This window comes from Homalodisca vitripennis, chromosome 1 (genome assembly GCF_021130785.1).
Source record: "Homalodisca vitripennis isolate AUS2020 chromosome 1, UT_GWSS_2.1, whole genome shotgun sequence".
NCBI lineage: Eukaryota > Metazoa > Arthropoda > Insecta > Hemiptera > Cicadellidae > Homalodisca > Homalodisca vitripennis.
Genome location: NC_060207.1, coordinates 244,426,038 through 244,445,197, shown reverse-complemented (window position 1 = coordinate 244,445,197; position 19,160 = coordinate 244,426,038). Strand labels below are relative to the sequence as shown.

Genomic DNA, 19,160 nt, shown 5'->3' with positions numbered 1-19,160 from the left:
CTCCATCGTTATTTACGATAATACGTTACACAACGGCTAATGATTTGTACACAGAACTAACTAGAGGAACACGAAAAGTAACTTGTAGTAGAGTCCCTCCATCGTTATTTACGATCATACGTTACACAACGGCTAATGACTTGTACACAGAACTAACTAAAGGAACACGAAAAGTAACTTGTAGTAGAGTCCCTCTATCGTTATTTACGATCATACGTTACACAACGGCTAATGATTTGTACACAGAACTAACTAGAGGAACACGAAAAGTAACTTGTAGTAGAGTCCCTCCATCGTTATTTACGATAATACGTTACACAACGGCTAATGACTTGTACACAGAACTAACTAGAGGAACACGAAAAGTAACGTGTAGTAGAGTCCCTCCATCGTTATTTACGATCATACGTTACACAACGGCTAATGGCTTGTACACAGAACTAACTACAGGAACACGAAAAGTAACTTGTAGTAGAGTCCCTCCATCGTTATTTACGATAATACGTTACACAACGGCTAATGACTTTTACACAGAACTAACTAGAGGAACACGAAAAGTAACTTGTAGTAGAGTCCCTTCATCGTTATTTACTATAATACGTTACACAACGGCTAATGACTTGTACACAGAACTAACTACAGGAACACGAAAAGTAACTTGTAGTAGAGTCCCTTCATCGTTATTTACTATAATACGTTACACAACGGCTAATGACTTGTACACAGAACTAACTAGAGGAACACGAAAAGTAACTTGTAGTAGAGTCCCTCCATCGTTATTTACGATAATATGTTACACAAAGGCTATTGACTTGTACACAGAACTAACTAGAGGAACACGAAAAGTAACTTGTAGTAGAGTCCCTCCATCGTTATTTACGATAGTACGTTACACAACGGCTATTGACTTGTACACAGAACTAACTAGAGTAACACGAAAAGTAACTTGTAGTAGAGTCCCTCCATCGTTATTTACGATAATACGTTACACAACGGCTAATGTATTGTACACAGAACTAACTAGAGTAACACGAAAAGTAACTTGTAGTAGAGTCCCTCCATCGTTATTTACGATAATACGTTTCACAACGGCTAATGACTTGTACACAGAACTAACTAGAGGAACACGAAAAGTAACTTGTAGTAGAGTCCCTCCATCGTTATTTACGGTCAGTGTTGCGTTAGGTCTTCACTGATTAGAGCTCTGAGTCCGTGTATGGTGAAAACATATTCTTCTCATTGAGGTAATCGAATATGACATGACAGTATTGTACCGCTAAATATCGGCAATGATAGTTGTAAATCAAGCAAACCCTCTTTTGTTTTAAAAGGGTATTGTATTTTTAGAAAATGCATTAAAAATATTATAGAATAAAACATGGAGAACAAATTCGTGTAACGAAATCGAGACTGGGGAAAAATGTATAAATTTATCCCGTACTTAGATTAAAAAGTGAGTTCCACTAGAACGTGAAATTAGGTGATATCTTTAATCTTGTGATCAAATAAAGTGGTCAAAAATGTGACAAGAAGTTTGTTTCTCCATGAAAATAAAATAAGGTTACAATTTTTCAAACGTAAAAAACGCACTCTGAATGCTCGTAAATGAGTTCTCGTTCCTATAAAAAGTCGGTTTAGATATGAATCGGTCACCAACTTTGATTATATGACCAAAAGTGGCCATCATTAATCGTGTGATCAAATAAAGTGGTAAAAAAATGGGACAACAAGTTTGTTTTTCTATGAAAATAAAATAAGGGTATAATTTTAAACACTTAAGAAACGCACTCTAAGACACCAACTTTGATCACATGACCAAAAGTGGCCAATCCGATCACTAGATTTAGCTTCAAACTCTAATGTAACAAATATTAGGCCTACACCTACTCCATCACCTAGTTCATCTAAGAATAAATTAGATGGACAATCTGAAGCTTACAAAACGTTTGAAGGCAAGGATACCAACATTATAATTAGTTTGAATTTACTATCAGAAGCTTTCTTACAGTTTACAGTTTGCAGGGTATGTGGTGGAAATCTTAGTTTGACCGAACTAGAGGAGCAAAGAGATGGTTTAGCATGCAAGCTTTCATTATTGTGTTTGGTATGTAACAAGGAGAATCTATTTTGGAACTCTAAACAGTGTAACAATAACTTATATGAAGTCAACTTGAGAATGTTTTATGGGTTGAGATGTATCGGTAAGGGAGGGGAAGGCGGTAAGGTCCTTTTCGGAGTACTAAATTTACCTAAGCCTAGTACTTCCTACACTAAGTATACTAAAATACTGAGAGAATGTATAAGTACAGTATCAGAAAGATCAATGATTGATGCTACAAAAGAAGCTCTACATGAAAATGCTGGTGATATAGATATATGTAAGTATTGCGTTCGATGGAACCTGGCAGGAACGGGGTTAAAAACGGATGTTGTACTGTTACAAGTGTAGACACTGGTAAAGTCCTAGATGTGGAAGTTTTAACTAAGTTTTGTAGTGGTTGTACCAAGAGTGGCAATGACCCAATAAAAATAGAAGCACACAAGCCAAATTACTTAAAAATTATCAAGGTTCAAGTGGCGTGATGGAACCCGTGTCTGCTGTTGCACTCTTCAACCGTTCTATCAACAAGCGAGGTGTTAGGTATAAGGAGATGTTGAGTGATGGAGACTCCAAGGCTTATTTAGCTGTTGGAGATAGTAATCCTTATCCTGATTTAGTAGTGTCTAAGTTAGAGTGCATAAACCATGTAGCAAAGTGTATGGGATCAAGACTGCGAAACACAAAAGCTTCCTACAAACGTAAAGAGTTGTCCGATGGAAAGTCGATAAGAAGTAGGCTATCTGACAAAAAAATTGATGAGTTGCAAACTTATTACAGCAATGCCATAAGAGGTCATTGCACAGATCTAAATCAAATGAAAAGAGCTGTATGGGCAATTTATTATCATACGATTTCGACAGGTGAGAATCCAAGTCATGGCCTTTGCCCTCCACCGCCCAAAACATGGTGCAAGTACAGGCTAGCTGAAGATAAGAAGGAGCTCTCAACATTCAGCCATAAGAACTCCATTCCTATACCTGTAATGGAAGTTTTTAAACCGGATTTTAGACATCTAGCCAACCCAGACTTACTAAGAAGATGTGTCCATGGAAAAACTCAGAACGTCAATGAGGCTTTTAACAACGTCGAATGGACTAGAATACCAAAAACACATTTGTAGGAAGGCTAACACTAGAGTTAGGAGTGTATGAAGCTGTCAGTACATTCAATGATGGCAATATTACTAGGCTAAAGGTATTACATGAACTTGGACTTAATGACTGTGGGAAGAACACGGTAGAAACGATGAAAAAATTTGACGAGGAGCGACTGCGAAAAGCTGAAAAAACTGTACTAGATGCGACAAAAGAAGCAAGACTAGCCAAGAAAAGGTCAAACCTTGTTACAGAGGCCCCAAAACTACAGGATTATAACCCTGGAGCTTTTTAAGGTAGGGCAGTTTTTACTTTTCTGTATCAATATATGTTATACTTTGTTTAAATCCAATTTACCGAAAACTATGTTTTTACGTATAAATGCCCCATTATCTCAGAAAGTACTTGACATATCTTGATGATATTTTTACCATGTTCTCAGTATTATTGGGTGATGATATGGAACTAGAATTATCTCAATATGTTAACAAATAAAATTTTAAAAAATATATATTAAAAATTTTTTTATAAAAAATATACTATTTAAAAGAAAATTTTATAATTCATGAAAATATTTTCATAATATATTTATTCTAGTTCAGCAATTTTATATTGGTATAAGAAACAATCTGTGAAATTTTGAAACCTGTACAGTACGCGCGCTGAAGGTTCGGCTCCGAGTCAACCGAGCAGACTATGGCGGGGGACGGGTGGATTGCCCGATATAACAACTGTTCTGCAGACATCCGCCAATGTTTGGCCCGCTGCAGTCTGAATATTTATTGTCCCTGTTCTCAGGATTCTTTATACATCAGTGTTTCGTATTCATTCATCTGTCATAAAATTAGTGTATAAACAATACACCCCAAAACACTTTCTATTCGAATATAATACAATGAAATTCAACATAATTTCATTAAAGTTTAAACTTTTAGTTTATCACAGATCACCACTATGGCCAAAAGTGTTTTTTTTTTCAGAAATAAACTATTGCAAAGTGATTCAATGTTAAACTTTCAAATGGTATTGCCGTGTTGCATTTACGTGAATGAGCCATAAACTGTAGGGCAGCGGTGTCGGTGATACATTCCACTTCAGACTAAGTTACGGCTAACCTAAACTATGTATCTGAAAAAAGTTAAATCTAAAATTAAATTCAGTTCATTCAGAAAAACTTTCCCGCTGGTGAAAGATTCCTGACCAAATAATAAAAAAATCCTCACATACAAACTTTTTTGTATCACAATTTTGGCACAGTTAATTTTAAAATATATTTTATTGAAGAAAAGTAATAAAACATTGAAACTTAATACATCTATTAGCATTGGCATACACAGGAAAATAGATCTGCGAAATTTCAGAATTTTATTTGTACAGGAAGTTGGTCTAACCATAAATTGATTGTCGAGCGAGAATTAAACATTGCCGTCCGTGACGGATCATTGCAGAGTCAATGTTTTTATTTGGTTAGTAGGGCAACGACAGGGCCGAACCTTCAGCGCGCGTACTGTACCATTGTTGGTTTCTGAGGAAACAGGTCATCAAGTAGACTAATTTAACATGGGCGGTATAGGGCCGTTTAACTCACCTTGTTAGTATGACACAAGTTAAATTAACAGCTACGCAGTTCATAGGAATTTATCTATTGGTTATTTAACGACTTGAGGTAATTTACTCCATTTTGTTGTTGTTGTATAGTGGTCGCATAATTACACAATAGATCCTTTCAACAAATTCAATTTTTATTCATCGCTAGGATCTATAAAGGATGTAAAAATCTGTTATTGGCACGAGGAGTAAATGATCCACTAGGGATAGTTATTTGTGGCTAAAGGCCATGTCACACTGCCGTGGCGTCGCGTCCGTCCATCTGCGGATGGATTTTTAAAATAATCGCTGACCATGTTGTCAGATAGGACAAGTCACACTGACATAACCGACGTGGCGCAACGTTCGTCGCGTCGGCCACCGTCTGCTGCGCTATGCGGCTGGAGCGATCCTTGGCCGACGTCGGCGATGCTACGAAGGCTCGCGCATGCGCATAAAGCACCTCCCCAACCCCCTCACCGGGGCACCGCGCGCTCTTGCCACTGCCTACTCCTTTTATTTTATATTTTTAATAATTTGTTTAAAAAACCCTTGCGCGAAGCTCTAAAACAGCCCGACACTCCAGGATGAAATGACCGCTAGTTCTAGGGTTAATGAATACTCTGGTGTCATGTTTATATGCAATCATTTTATTTGTTATTTTTCATATTATGTTTGATCTATAACAAAATTAAATAGGCCTTATTTTAAAAAACATAAAGACTTATTACAAAAATGAAAACACCAACACAAAAATTACAAAATAATCCTTTCAAGTGCATCTTATATATAAAACCAATAGTTTTAAAGAGGTATATCAAAGTATTGAATGCCCTAATTACTAAGTTCATAATAGAAAATAGTATTGCATATTGTAATAATGAAAATATAATTTTGATAATAATAATTAATAATGAATACGCTTCAGAACAATAAATTAATTTTGTACAGCTATAACAAACTGTTAATTCCACTATCAGTGTATAACTAAACAAATTCAAAGTAGGTGAAATGCATAAGCAACTCCTAGAAAGACGTGGCGTTGGCCGCGGACGCGGACGCGTGTCTGGTAGTTTGACGGGATTCGAGACCGTCGCGGCATACGCGGACGTACATACTATGGATGGACGGACGCGACGCCACGGCAGTGTGACATGGCCTTTAATATATGAGTACGGATGTTTGCTTTATATTCTTTAACTAAAACTCAAACAGCAGTAACTTCCAGCTGTAAATAACTTATCCTAATCATGTCAGGGTTTGAAAAAAATTAAATTCTTTTGTACTGTCTTTAGCAGATATAAATAACGACTGCGCCATACACGATGAAGGGCGTGTCGTTTAGGAGTGGTATGGCAAAACGACGCAACAGTTATCCGTAACAGGTACTGAGCGGCAACTTTAAAGGAGTTAAACTGTTATGCAGAACAAACAGTTATAATACCGATACTGCTGTGAAGACTTAGGGAACATTGTTATGCACTGTGTTATGTTGTACAAAATTCAAGTCAAAGGTTTTTAACCACTGCTAATGCATTGTTGTGTAATAAATAATATGATCTTTCTTTGTATTTTTCTATATCCCTAAACCAAATACGATTCTTGTATTTCTACATTATGGAGTTACAAGTAATTGTAACATTTATATTAATCTTTTCTATTTTTGAGATTTTACTTTCTGTTGGCAATCGTTAGGAAGAAGATAACAGGAGCAACTCTCACAACTAATCAAAGGCTCAGTCATAACCGTTATCAATAACAGTTTAATCTGGGCTGGTATATTCGAGTGAAGGAGATTGGCGACTACATGCTGCGCACGTAACTGCTCAGTGATATCGTTATCGACAACTGTTATCGCAGTTTATACTCGTCTCCAGTCAGGAGCGGCGGAACAGGTAGGCGCTGGTCATCCAGCTCAGTCTTGGCGACGTCCAAGGTCATGCAGCAGTCCAGTGCACTTTTCAAACCATATTGACTGCTCGGAATGTTATTGGATCTATTATCAAGGTAATCTCTTCTGTATGCAATATTTGTTCATACTGATAACATCATTTAAGTTTTACTACTAAGAAATAAAATTATTTTGACAAACAGTTGTGGCCAGAAGTGATTTATTTATTGTGTTTTGTTTGCACTGCCAACTCGCTTGCTGCGGAGAGCAGAACTGGAATTATTGCTGTGCCACTCTATTTTAAAACGCCGCCAAAAACTGGCGGTTTGAATATTAAACACGTTCTTCGTTGTCATGTTTCCGTGCAATTAGATCACGCTGGCCCATTATCGTTGATCATAATGAAAGGTGGTTAAATATTAGTTGGAGAGTTTCACAACCTTGAGTAAATTATAAATCGAAATTAACGAAAATACAGTGTCTTTAGATTGATTACCAACACGAACCAACTATTTAGACACTAACCTGTTATAAAAAAGTTAAAAATTAAACTGAAAATAAAGCAATATTTATTTGACTAATTTAGAGAATAAATTTTTCAGGACATTTTTAGGATGTTTGGTTTTGTCAGTTTTTAGAAATTAAAATGCTTTGCTAATATTTTAGTTAAAATTTAAAACGTTACAAGAGTAACCATTTTTTCCGAGTACAGTAACACATTATCAAACCAACAACGCTTTACTTCTTTTACAAAATAATGTTTGAAGATACTATTTAATTTTTTTCTAGATAAATTTCGTCCAGCCTTTCAGTTCGTTTGCTCTCTAGGGTGTTGTTTCCTGTATCAATGTTCTAAAATAAGTCAAGAGTTGACGAATATTTTTAATTTCCATTATAAACTTATTACCTTATTAATATATTGTTTCAAACAGTTTTATAAATATTTCAAGAATGGATTTGCTTCAATCGTCAGTTTTTTATTATATAAACAAACAAATTTTAATTTTTTTTAATATAATCATATCATTTATGTTTCTTTTAGTACGTAAATTTTAATATAGTGTCTGAGTAATTAAAAACTAATTTCGATATAAAATGTATGTAGGAGAAGTGTATTCATAGGATTAGTTATAATCACTAATAGAGTCCACACTGTATTTACATTTGACATGTGTTTTGGCAACATTTTGATTTGTCCAATAATTAACAACAGACCTCATTAAAACTCTCAAAACAGTAGAACAGGGGTGACCTCAATAACTTTCCGTGATCGGCTACTGCAATGAACGAAGGGGGTGGGGAAAACTCAACCTTAGTCACCCCACTGTCAAATGTGTTCTGGCATTCAGATCGCTGGCCAGCTTGCCAAACTATGTATTTGCGAACAGTTCGGTAAATACAATATGGAACTGGCGCACACGGTTCTACTTCCTTGTGGAACGTCAACTAAATGTCGATATTGTAAACAGTTTACTCTATACTCGGTTTGGATATAATCAGATCGCCAGTAACTGAAATAATTATTTATCCTCCAATTATTTTACAATTCCACATCAAGAGGATTATTTAGGACTTATTATAGTAAGTTTAGTATTTTAACTTTAGAAATATAAAGCTTTAAGCCTGTCTCCTGGCGCATGCGTGAGTCCAAACTATAATCCAGTTTACAATTTATATAAATACAGAGTGTTCAAAAATAGTGTCACAATCTAATGTGGGTGATAGTACTCATCATGTCAAGCAAAAAATGTCAAATAAACATAGGTCGAAAAATGTCTTGTCTTCGCCGATAGTCGTCATTTTGTATTTTTTATAAAAAAACATATCTTTTAAATATAGATAAGCTAAGGAAACCAAATTTGGCGCATAGTTTTTATTTAAAAAATTATCTCTAAATCTAAATAAGCTAAGGAAACCAAATTTGGCGCATAGTTTTGATTTAAAAAATTATCTCTAAATCTAAATAAGCTAAGGAAACCAAATTTGGCGCATAGTTTTGATTTAAAAAATTATCTCTAAATCTAAATAAGCTAAGGAAACCAAATTTGGCGCATAGTTTTGATTTAAAAAATTATCTCTAAATCTAAATAAGCTAAGGAAACCAAATTTTGGCGCATAGTTTTTATTGAGTAAATAAGATAAAAACAACAAAGTGTGTTATTTTCTTTTAATATTAACAAAAATAGTACCTGTTGAAAAGTTTCAAAGTAAAAATAACAAGAAACCTGTATAGTTACCAAAACGTACTTGATACTGATGAAACTGTTAGAACACTTTTTATTACAATTCCAACAGTACTTGTTTCAACAAAATCCGTCAATGTATAAGCGAGCACAACCACTTTAAAGGTACGCTTGCACGAGCCAGGGAGTACCAAATATTTTGTATGTTGATAGGCATCAGTTGTGTTACATGAGTTATAAAAAAAGATACAATTTTGATAAGAATTCCAACGGTACTTTTTATAAGGAAATCCATCAAACTCATAAGCGAGAACGACCGCTTTAAAGATACGCTTGCACAAGGAGCAACAAAACTGATACCTCTGAACTGAGACATGTTGGGCTCTCCTAGCTTGTGCAAGTTTTTGTTTAAAGTGCTCGCTTATGCGTTGACGGATTTCTTTGTAAAAGATCAGTTGGAATTTGTATAAAATTTCAAAATAGTTGGTATCATAAGTTTTGTTATAACTATCCTGATTTTTTGTTATTTTACTTTTTTTTATTCCAACAGACACTATTATGTTAATAGAAAAGAAAATAAACACAACTATTCGTTATTTATTTATCTCCTATCTATTCCAACCTATGTGCCAAATTTGGTTTCTTTATCTTAACTAGTTTTCGAGATAATCTATTTTCTTATAAAAAATGGCAGCTAAAGAAAACATTCTTCAAACCTATGTTCAAACCTATGACATTTTTTGTTTGAAATTATGAGTACTATGACTCATAGAGGTTTGTGAACACCCTGTATCAACATTTTGTAAATGTCACTGTAACTGGTGTAAATTTATCTTTTACTCCTAAAGTTAAATTATTATTATTTATAAGACACTCCAGCAGTAAAGAGCAATCAAACCCGTTATCAACTGAGATAAGGTAAACAAGCTATCGGATTTTCTCAGTAAAGTAAGCGGTTATTTACTATCTAATCTCTGCTTATCGGAATGTGGTGACCAGTTTCGTTTTCTACAGGTGTGCTACATTATACCTTAGAGTACCACTTATAGACAAATTAATTAATTGACACTCTTTCAGTGTTTATGAAGGGTTACTATCACTGGTAAATAAATAAAAATTTTTCGGGTCTTTTTCGTTTAAGGGCCAGCACCTTACAAACATACTATACCTGACTGACAGTGCATTTAATCGTTTTTTTTTTTTTGTGTTATTAGTTCGTAGGGCAGTTAGTAGTCCAGGTACTACTTCTAGTATAAACTCGTCTTATCTTATCAGTTATAAACACGCGCCGCTTATCTTTTTGCCTGTAATGAAACCCGCGTTAGTTTCTGTCTAGTTTTTCTTGTTCAATAAAGCGTGGTGAGTTGATCTGGGCTTGGACTTTGCAAGCTCGAGTTAATTTTTTTTCTAAAAGAGCAAGCAGCGCAAAGCGCTGCGCAGCGGGCAAGCATCGCGTGATCTGAGTTTTGAATAGGCAAGCTAGGGTCTTTTGTGCTGGCCCTTAAACGAAAAAAAGACCCAAACTTTCCAATATTCACTATTCCGAAAAAATACTTTTGATGTGCCGGATCATGGAATTATTGATTCCGAAAGGCCTTGCAATAAAGAAATAAATATTGTAAAATTTGTATTTATTTCCCAGTGATAGTAAAACTTTTTTCCGGTGCTCCCAATTCTTCATTTATGAAGGGTGTCCACTCATACAATAACTTGGGCTTTAATTGAAACAAAGAGTTCAAATTTAGCACGAAAAGACTTTCATAACTATTCCGCAATTTTACTTCTCGCAATGGTACACTGATAGTGTTTCAGCTTTCAGCTTTAAATCTGAGAGTCCCGGGCTCCAATCCCGATTCGGACATCATATTTCTCTAAAATTCGGAAAAAAATTATCTCTAAAATCTAAATAAGCTAAGGAAACCAAATTTGGCGCATAGTTTTGATTTAAAAAATTATCTCTAAATCTAAATAAGCTAAGGAAACCAAATTTGGCGCATAGTTTTGATTTAAAAAATTATCTCTAAATCTAAATAAGCTAAGGAAACCAAATTTGGCGCATAGTTTTTATTGAGTAAATAAGATAAAAACAACAAAGTGTGTTATTTTCTTTAATATTAACAAAATAGTACCTGTTGAAAAGTTTCAAAGTAAAATAACAAAAAACCTGTATAGTTACCAAAACGTACTTGATACTGATGAACTGTTTGAACACTTTTATTACAATTCCAACAGTACTTGTTTCAACAAAATCCGTCAATGCATAAGCGAGCACGACCACTTTAAAGGTAGGCTTGCACGAGCCAGGAGTACCAAATATTTTGTATGTTGATAGGCATCAGCTGTGTTACATCAGTTATAAAAAAAGATACAATTTTGATAAGAATTCCAACGGTACTTTTTATAAGGAAATCCATCAAACTCATAAGCGAGAACGACCGCTTTAAAGATACGCTTTGCACAAGCCAGGAGCAACAAACTGATACCTCTGAACTGAGACATGTTGGGCTCTCCTAGCTTGTGCAAGTTTTGTTTAAAGTGCTCGCTTATGCGTTGACGGATTTCTTTGTAAAAGATCAGTTGGAATTTGTATAAAATTTCAAAATAGTTGGTATCATAAATTTTGTTATAACTATCCAGATTTTTTGTTATTTTACTTTTTTTTATTCCAACAGACACTATTATGTTAATAGAAAAGAAAATAACAAAACTATTTGTTATTTATTTATCTCTTATCTATTCCAACCTATGTGCCAAATTTGGTTTCTTTATCTTTACTAGTTTTAGAGATAATATATTTTCCTATACAAAATACAAAATGGCAGCTAAAGAAAATATTCTTCAACCTATGTTCAAACCTATGACATTTTTTGTTTGAAATTATGAGTACTACTATGACTCATAGAGGTTTGTGAACACCCTGTATCAACATTTTGTAAATTTCACTGTAACTGGTGTAAATTTATTTTTTACTCCTAAAGTTAAATTATTATTATTTACAAGATACTCCAGCAGTAAAGAGCAATCAAACCCGTTATTAACTGAGATAAGGTAAACAAGATATCGGTTTTTCTCAGTAAAGTAAGCGGTTATTTACTATCTAATCTCTGCTTATCGGAATGTGGTGACCAGTTCGTTTCTACAGGTGTCCTATATTATACTTTAGAGTACCACTTATAGACAAATTAATTAATTAACACTCTTTCAGTGTTTATGAAGGGTTACTATCACTGGTAAATAAATAAAAATTTTCGGGTCTTTTTCGTTTAAGGGCCAGCACCTTACAAACATACTATACCTGACTGACAGTGCATTTAATCGTTTTTTTTTTTTTTGTGTTATTAGTTCGTAGGGCAGTTAGTAGTCCAGGTACTACTTCTAGTATAAACTCGTCTTATCTTATCAGTTATAAACACGCGCCGCTTATCTTTTGCCTGTAATGAAACCCGCGTTAGTTCTGTCTAGTTTTTCTTGTTCAATAAAGCGTGGTGAGTTGATCTGGGCTTGGACTTTGCAAGCTCGAGTTAATTTTTTTTCTAAAAGAGCAAGCAGCGCAAAGCGCTGCGCAGCGGGCAAGCATCGCGTGATCTGAGTTTTGAATAGGCAAGCTAGGGTCTTTTGTGCTGGCCCTTAAACGAAAAAGACCCAAACTTTCCAATATTCACTATTCCGAAGAAAAAATACTTTTGAAGTGCCGGATGATGGAATTATTGATTCCGAAAGGCCTTGCAATAAATAAATAAATATTGGAAAATTTGTATTTATTTCCCAGTGATAGTAACACTTTTTTCCAATGCTCCCAGATTCTTCATTTATGAAGGGTGTCCACATGAGTAGTGACTTGGGCTGTAATTAATTAAAACAAAAAGTTCAAATTTAGCACGAAAAGACTTTCATAACTATTCCGCAATTTTACTTCTCGCAATGGTACACTGATAGTGTTTCAGCTTTAAATCTGAGAGTCCCGGGTTCCAATCCCGATTCGAACATCATATTTTTGCACATTAAGTGTAAAACAACTCGACAGTCTTAAAATTCCATGCAAAACTGATTTTATTTTTTTTTTTTTATCAAGATTTAAAATAAAATATCACGAATCAATGCATTAAAGACCTAGTTAGGAGAAATAGGTCCTTCCATTGGTATTGTACAATGTTGAAAAATTACAATACTAACTGCGGCTCTGAAAACAGTTGAAATATATATAAAGGAATATTTTTTTATGTATTATGCCACTTTGTCTAATAAAAACCTAATTTTGGAGCAATATATTCTGTATTCTTCTTAGTTCAAGAACTCATTTTAGTTTCTATCGTCCGAATTTCATTTGTAACCGTACAAAACTTGATACGGTAATGAATACGGTTATGCTTAGCTAAATTAAATTCAAATTTGCTCCAGCGTTTGTTACTTTTTAACACTATGATGTCATGTCTTCAGTTTGTAGTGTTTTCGTAATTTTAAAAATATATTTAGGATTTATATGCAGAAATACATATTACAAAGTGGAATTTCAATATACCATGTTTAGATAAGTGGTTTAATTTTATATTTAGACCCTACAGCATTATATCAAAATACCTAGAACTTTTAACGCGTTCCTGTAAAATATACGTTTGTTGTTTTTCCAGAAAAATTACGAGTACTGTGACACGCCTGTTTGTTTATAACCTCCTGAAATGTTGTTTAGAATGTTCTTTGGTGACGTAAATTTAATGTTGCATTACAAAATTCTTCGAACCTTTGTAAATAATTGTATTTACGTGTTGAATGATTCCAAGAAAACTGGAGTCCAGTTGGATAGAATTGTCGTCAGACGTTCTGATAAGCTTGTGAATTCTTGGAATTTGTGGTGTGTTTCAAATAGTGAAAACATTTCACCGTTACAAAACATAAGTGACAACTTTTGGATGTTTTTCGTATTACGAAAATTATTTTTCACATGAAGCAAATAATCATTTATTTGTATGAGTTATTTGAATTATTTCTGTTAAATAAATATCTTTAGCATTAATTTAGAATTCGGTTATTTTGTAGTATATAAGAGTATTGTCAAATGGTATGTGATATTAGTCTTACAGGCGTTCTCAGATTACCAAGTCTTAATATTGTTGATAACACAATATCACTTAGATAAGTTAAAGTGCCGTGGTAAAAGTTGATGTACTGATGAACAGTCTGCTCTATCGCTTAGACGTCTCTCACCGACTGATACGCAGGTACAAATATTACTTAAATATCTAACTTATCATATCACTTTAAATAAAACACCCGAAGCACTTGTCACAAGGTCACATAAAATAAACTAAGGTAAGTTTGTAATTAGAAATTTAACCAGAGGGGAATTTATTTTCAGGATAAATCGAAAGAACTTGGATGTTTGCAAGATCATAAATATTTGATACATGAAGTTAACGTATGAGGTTTTGATTGCATAGTTCGGTTTGCGGTGAAACCTTATTAATGTTAGCGATCTGAAGTTCTAGCAGAAACCATCTATCACATTACTTCAAGCTTGACTTAGGTAATTATTTTATGCAAGAAAAAATGCCTTGCCCGAGTCGGGATTCAAACTCGGATACCTAGAGTATAGGACTCTAACTACCCTGCAGTTTGGTTTAATTATAGATTTTATAAAAATATCATCCTAAAATGTTATTTTTGCATCTCTCTTCATCATTTATTATTATAACGGAACGGAAAGTTATCGAAATAAATAATAACATGGATATTTCTATCTGGTATAGTTCAAAGTGTAATTTTACACGGTAATTCTACGAGGAGTGAAAAAATATGCTGTGTTCTTTTTTATTTTGTTGAAGGGATCTCAAAGCATTTTTGCTTAAGTAGTTAAGATTCCTGGTGATTTTGAGTAACTTGCATGTATCGAAATTGACCAGATATCGAGATGACCCGTTACTAATGTGGGGCTCATGTGAAGAATACAGTTTTTAGTCTACGACATCGTTGTGTAACTTGTGATTTGGTGTTTATCAGCCCTTATTAAAGTGCAGGATTCTTCGTAGATGTGGATGCTTCAACACTCCTTAAGGCAATTACTCGAAGAATAATAGCTTTTAATAGTCGAGACATTTTGTTATGTAATAATAAAGCTTGAAGAAGGGAGATAAACGTTTTAATCGATTCAATTATTACGTAAAATATATTTAATCTGATTTTTGGAATTTTTATGATTTTTTACAATTTGCTAGTTTTTAAAACTGTCGAATCCTTCCAAACTCAACGATTAAAGGAAAGTAAAAACTTGCTTAAGACCTCTTACATGGCCATTTGAATCTTTTATGTGTAACCTGGAAGGAAAATGTAAATATAATATTTTCAACATGTGAAATCTAAAAATATTAAACTATATAGCAATATATAATCTTATATCTAACACATAACATCTGCTGCAAAGGTGTTTGTGGTCGCACTCCTCCCAAACGGCTTAACCGATTTTTGTTAACAAGAAATTTTGCTAAAACATTTAATTACTGAAGGATGGAGTACACCGACACCTGACAGCATTTAAAATGTCAGTATTTAACACTAAAAGAGTGTAAATAAAGCAAATTATAGTATGTGTTACGGTATTATAAGGGTTTGAAAACCTTGATAAATATTCAAAAACAGAAATGATGACCGTCTACATGTTGCAATTCCCCTTAGGCGAAAAGTCCCAGAGATTTACCGCACTCACTGTAAAAGGATGAGCACAAAAGTTTACATTATGTACGGTACCCGTCCATATATCTTTGGAAAGAGCAACAACACAAGTATCGAATAGAAATAGTTGATAGAGCTAATTATTTAGGATTGTAGATCGACCGGAATTTAAAATGGTACTATTATGTTGATTTGTTAATACTAAATTGAGAAAAATCAATTATGCTTTATGTTATATGAGAAATTAGATATTGAATTATACATTTCGCCGGCACTATCAGACTATTTTACAACCTGTAATAATGAACCAAAGATTTTCTGTTAGAAATATTTATAAATTAAGGAAGTGTGATCCAGTAACGCATTTATTTGAAGAAGAATGTATATTTAACCTAAAACAGTTATACATTTTTGTACACTTAATCATATTTTCAAACACATCCAAAATTATGGTTTCAGAGTAGCTAAAAAATACACGTTCTTCAAATATAATAACTTTAAGCGTTCAAAATTACTCTAAGGAATTGTGTAGAAAACAGTTATCTTGTGTAGGCATACTTCGGTTTAACAGATTCTTAGTTGAGTTTGGTAGTGATTTATTGTTTGAAAGTAAACAAAAATCAAAATGAAGGCAAAATAATTTGTTGTAACCACTCTTTAATGTAAATGAGCTAAATTTGATGTAAAAATTATTTTTGAATCGTTACAACATTGATCTGTTATATTTTTTTTATTATATAAATGTTAGACACTGTTGTTGATATTGTAGTTAGTCTTGCTGTTAAGTTTGTTGCCGTTATTTATTTATTATCTATTATTGTTGTACCGTTATGAGATCAGAAGTATTGTATATTCGTTATTATTTAAAAATGTTATTTTATATTAATATTGAATTATTTAATCGAATGCTTGGTATTTATAAAACGTTTTGAATGGAGAGATACAACAGGATTAACACGAGATGGACTGATAAAATAGTTGATGAATTATGGAATAACTGCCAAATGTAGGATAGCCTTGTATATTAATGTATTAAATAAAATATATTTAAATTTGTCCACACGTTCTGTGCCAAGCACTTGGAAATGTACGATTTTTGTCAATTTATGGGAAATAAAATGGATTGTTCAACTGTGTGAACTGTGAACCGTAAACGTGTTAAGGAACGTGTGTGTTCTTACCTGGACCAACGGAAGGAGATGGCAAAGAACCCGCCCAAGCAGCCAGTTGTGCAGGATCAGCACGGCGACAGTGGGTGGCAGCACGAAGCAGCTCAGCAGCAGATTGCTGATGGCCAGACTCAGCAGAAGGCCCAGGTTGTACAGTCTGTGTCGCAGCACAGTGTAGATGAGCGCACCGTTGAGGATGGCCGCCCCTACCAGCACCAGACTGTACAGGACTACCAGACCCGGGTACAGGCCGGTCATGGAAGCCTTCACCTGGGGCGCTCGGAGATCCGCTGAGTCGTTCTTCCATCCTTCCAGCCACCTCAGGACCACCGCCATCTCCTCCTGAGACATCTGCCTCACCCCCGGATGTTCCTTCATGTGCTTCTCGATGGACCGCAATGTGATTGAGTTTAAGACATCAGTCAGGAGATTTTCTCACACAACAACTTTACTTACATTACAAAATTGTGGACGCATACAGATAAATTCTTGTACGGCAAACATTTTTTCTGAAAAAAAAAACATTAATATCCACCTCTAAAATTGCTCAGTAAAAACTACCAGAATTATAAAATATAACACCTTTATTTATGAGGTACGAGATATCCCTAAAGGCTTTAATCAGCAGTTAACTAAACAAAATATTTTGTTCTCATTTTACACCTTGTGTTAATACCCCACTTTGGATGAATATTGAATATTTATTCAGTATTAATTTCAACTTAGACAACATTCCAAATCCCTTCTGTTTATTTATTACTGTAGGCGAATATTGTGCACCAGATAAAAAACATAACAACAGTAATAGCGTCACTAGATAAACGCTTTTCTTGCATTCACGAACACATTTTTATTTCATAATATCCGTGCCACATTTAGGTAGGACATGAAACTTCTTTTTCCAACTCACACAGGAGATTGAATCTAGTACGTTGCCCACTGAGCTGTTCTGGATAGTGGAACTATTTGTTTTATTCATTATTAACTGATCTATATTGTGCTTAAGGAACTTTTTTAGGGTATTGTTTTAAAAGTTTTACAAAAGGCTTACAAGTTTGGTCTTGATGCCTTATATTAGTTATTACTTACTGTGATCTGGAAACAGTAATTAAATCACTTTATTCATAATTTAAAACAGAGTATGTGTGCTTGTGACACAACAAGCTGCAGTTGCATGCAAGATTTTAAGCCCAAAACTCATTTCATTCCTGAGGTATCTGGAAAACAGAAAATGTATACCAGCACCGGTCAGACGGTTACGATAACATTTACCAGCCGAACGAATCCCATGGAGGCACCACGATCGAACTCATTCTTGACTTTGTGAAATGAAGATTAATGCAAAATTGAAGGTTTGCAGATGGAAATGTGCTCGAGGTATCCTGCAGATGGTTAGGCTACGCGACAGTCAGTCACGTGCAAGAAGGGACACGCAAATTAGTTACAAAGTTTCAATTCCACGATACAATGATTCTTCGATGTTTCTGCACAAAACATACAGACTGGTAGAAGACAAATGAGAATATCAAATATTTTGCATTTAAAGCCTGACTCTTAGTCTATAGTCTTGAGATATCCGGTGGAAAGTTAAGCTTCGCTAACGCTCAGCCAAATCCCGTGCACGGTCATCAAACACGATATTGCCTATAGAAATGAAGTTTCATGTAAAATTTCAGCTTTATAGGTCTATTCATTCCCAACATACCGCACGGACACATAGACAAAAGATAATTTTGAAATTCCCTTGAGAGATAAATTTAGATATAATTCAAAAATTTCTGTTTCAGAAGGACCTCACGCCTCCTTTTCTTGAGGTTTATACTCCTCAGTGCCCTTATAAACACTAAAAATAATGCTGTTAAGTAAAATCCTCATATTGTGAAATCACTGTTGTAATCTCAGTTTTAAAATGCTGCACCATTTATAAGCTCTACTAATCTATCTATTATATTGGATTGAAGCACTGTGAGATGCAAACAACACAGCGAGACCTGACTAAACAATGATGCTTTGTCAACGTATTCCCTTCTTTGTTTACATTTATGTAGAGTTCTAGACAAAGGTTTCGAGGATATGTTATATTTAAGTGGGAAATGCAGTTTTTAATTCCAAAGGACCAGTAAAAGCATACAGAGTGCAAATAAAGCCATGATACGCCTGTATATCTTCCAAACGGATTGAGATATCCATGTACAACCTTCACCATACTTATTAAAATACTTTTTATTGATGTTTTGAATGATAAAAAGGAATCCCCCTTTTTTATAGGAGGGTACAGGGGGTAACTTTTTTTCGAATTGCCACCCCTATCTTGTGAAATAACATTTTAATGGTCTATTTAATAGAAACACAATGTCATAAATAAAAAACATATCTATGACGATCCTAGCAAAAATTATTTTGTTTCGTTTTGACTTTTGAAATGAAATGTCGTAAGATAGGGGTCGCAATTTGAAACTTTAAAAGTAACCC

At 34.2% G+C, this 19,160-nt stretch overlaps 2 protein-coding genes across 5 annotated transcripts in view; one reads left to right on the top strand and one right to left on the bottom strand.

The window, feature by feature from the left end:
* The window catches only part of LOC124353222, a 133,346-nt gene that overhangs the window by 66,853 nt on the left and 47,333 nt on the right, over positions 1–19,160 (top strand). The window contains exons 1-2 of one of the 3 annotated variants that reach the window (XM_046803121.1): positions 6,669–6,789; positions 13,935–14,072. The exons of 1 other annotated variant lie outside the window; for it this stretch is intronic. In XM_046803121.1, the coding sequence (XP_046659077.1) occupies positions 14,023–14,072 (50 nt within the window). In that variant the 5' untranslated portion in view covers positions 6,669–6,789; positions 13,935–14,022. Of the gene's footprint in view, positions 1–6,637; positions 6,790–13,934; positions 14,073–19,160 lie in introns of those variants that run through there. One more of the 3 variants, XM_046803122.1, reaches the window with a different exon arrangement.
* LOC124353221 (orexin/Hypocretin receptor type 1-like) overlaps positions 1–19,160 on the bottom strand; it is a 72,549-nt gene that overhangs the window by 47,854 nt on the left and 5,535 nt on the right. The window contains exon 1 of one of the 2 annotated variants that reach the window (XR_006921582.1): positions 16,701–18,368. Coding sequence is in view for 1 of the 2 variants with exons in the window: in XM_046803120.1 (XP_046659076.1) it covers positions 16,701–17,066 (366 nt within the window). In the remaining variant the exon portion in view is untranslated. Of the gene's footprint in view, positions 1–16,700; positions 18,369–19,160 lie in introns of those variants that run through there. The other variant, XM_046803120.1, reaches the window with a different exon arrangement.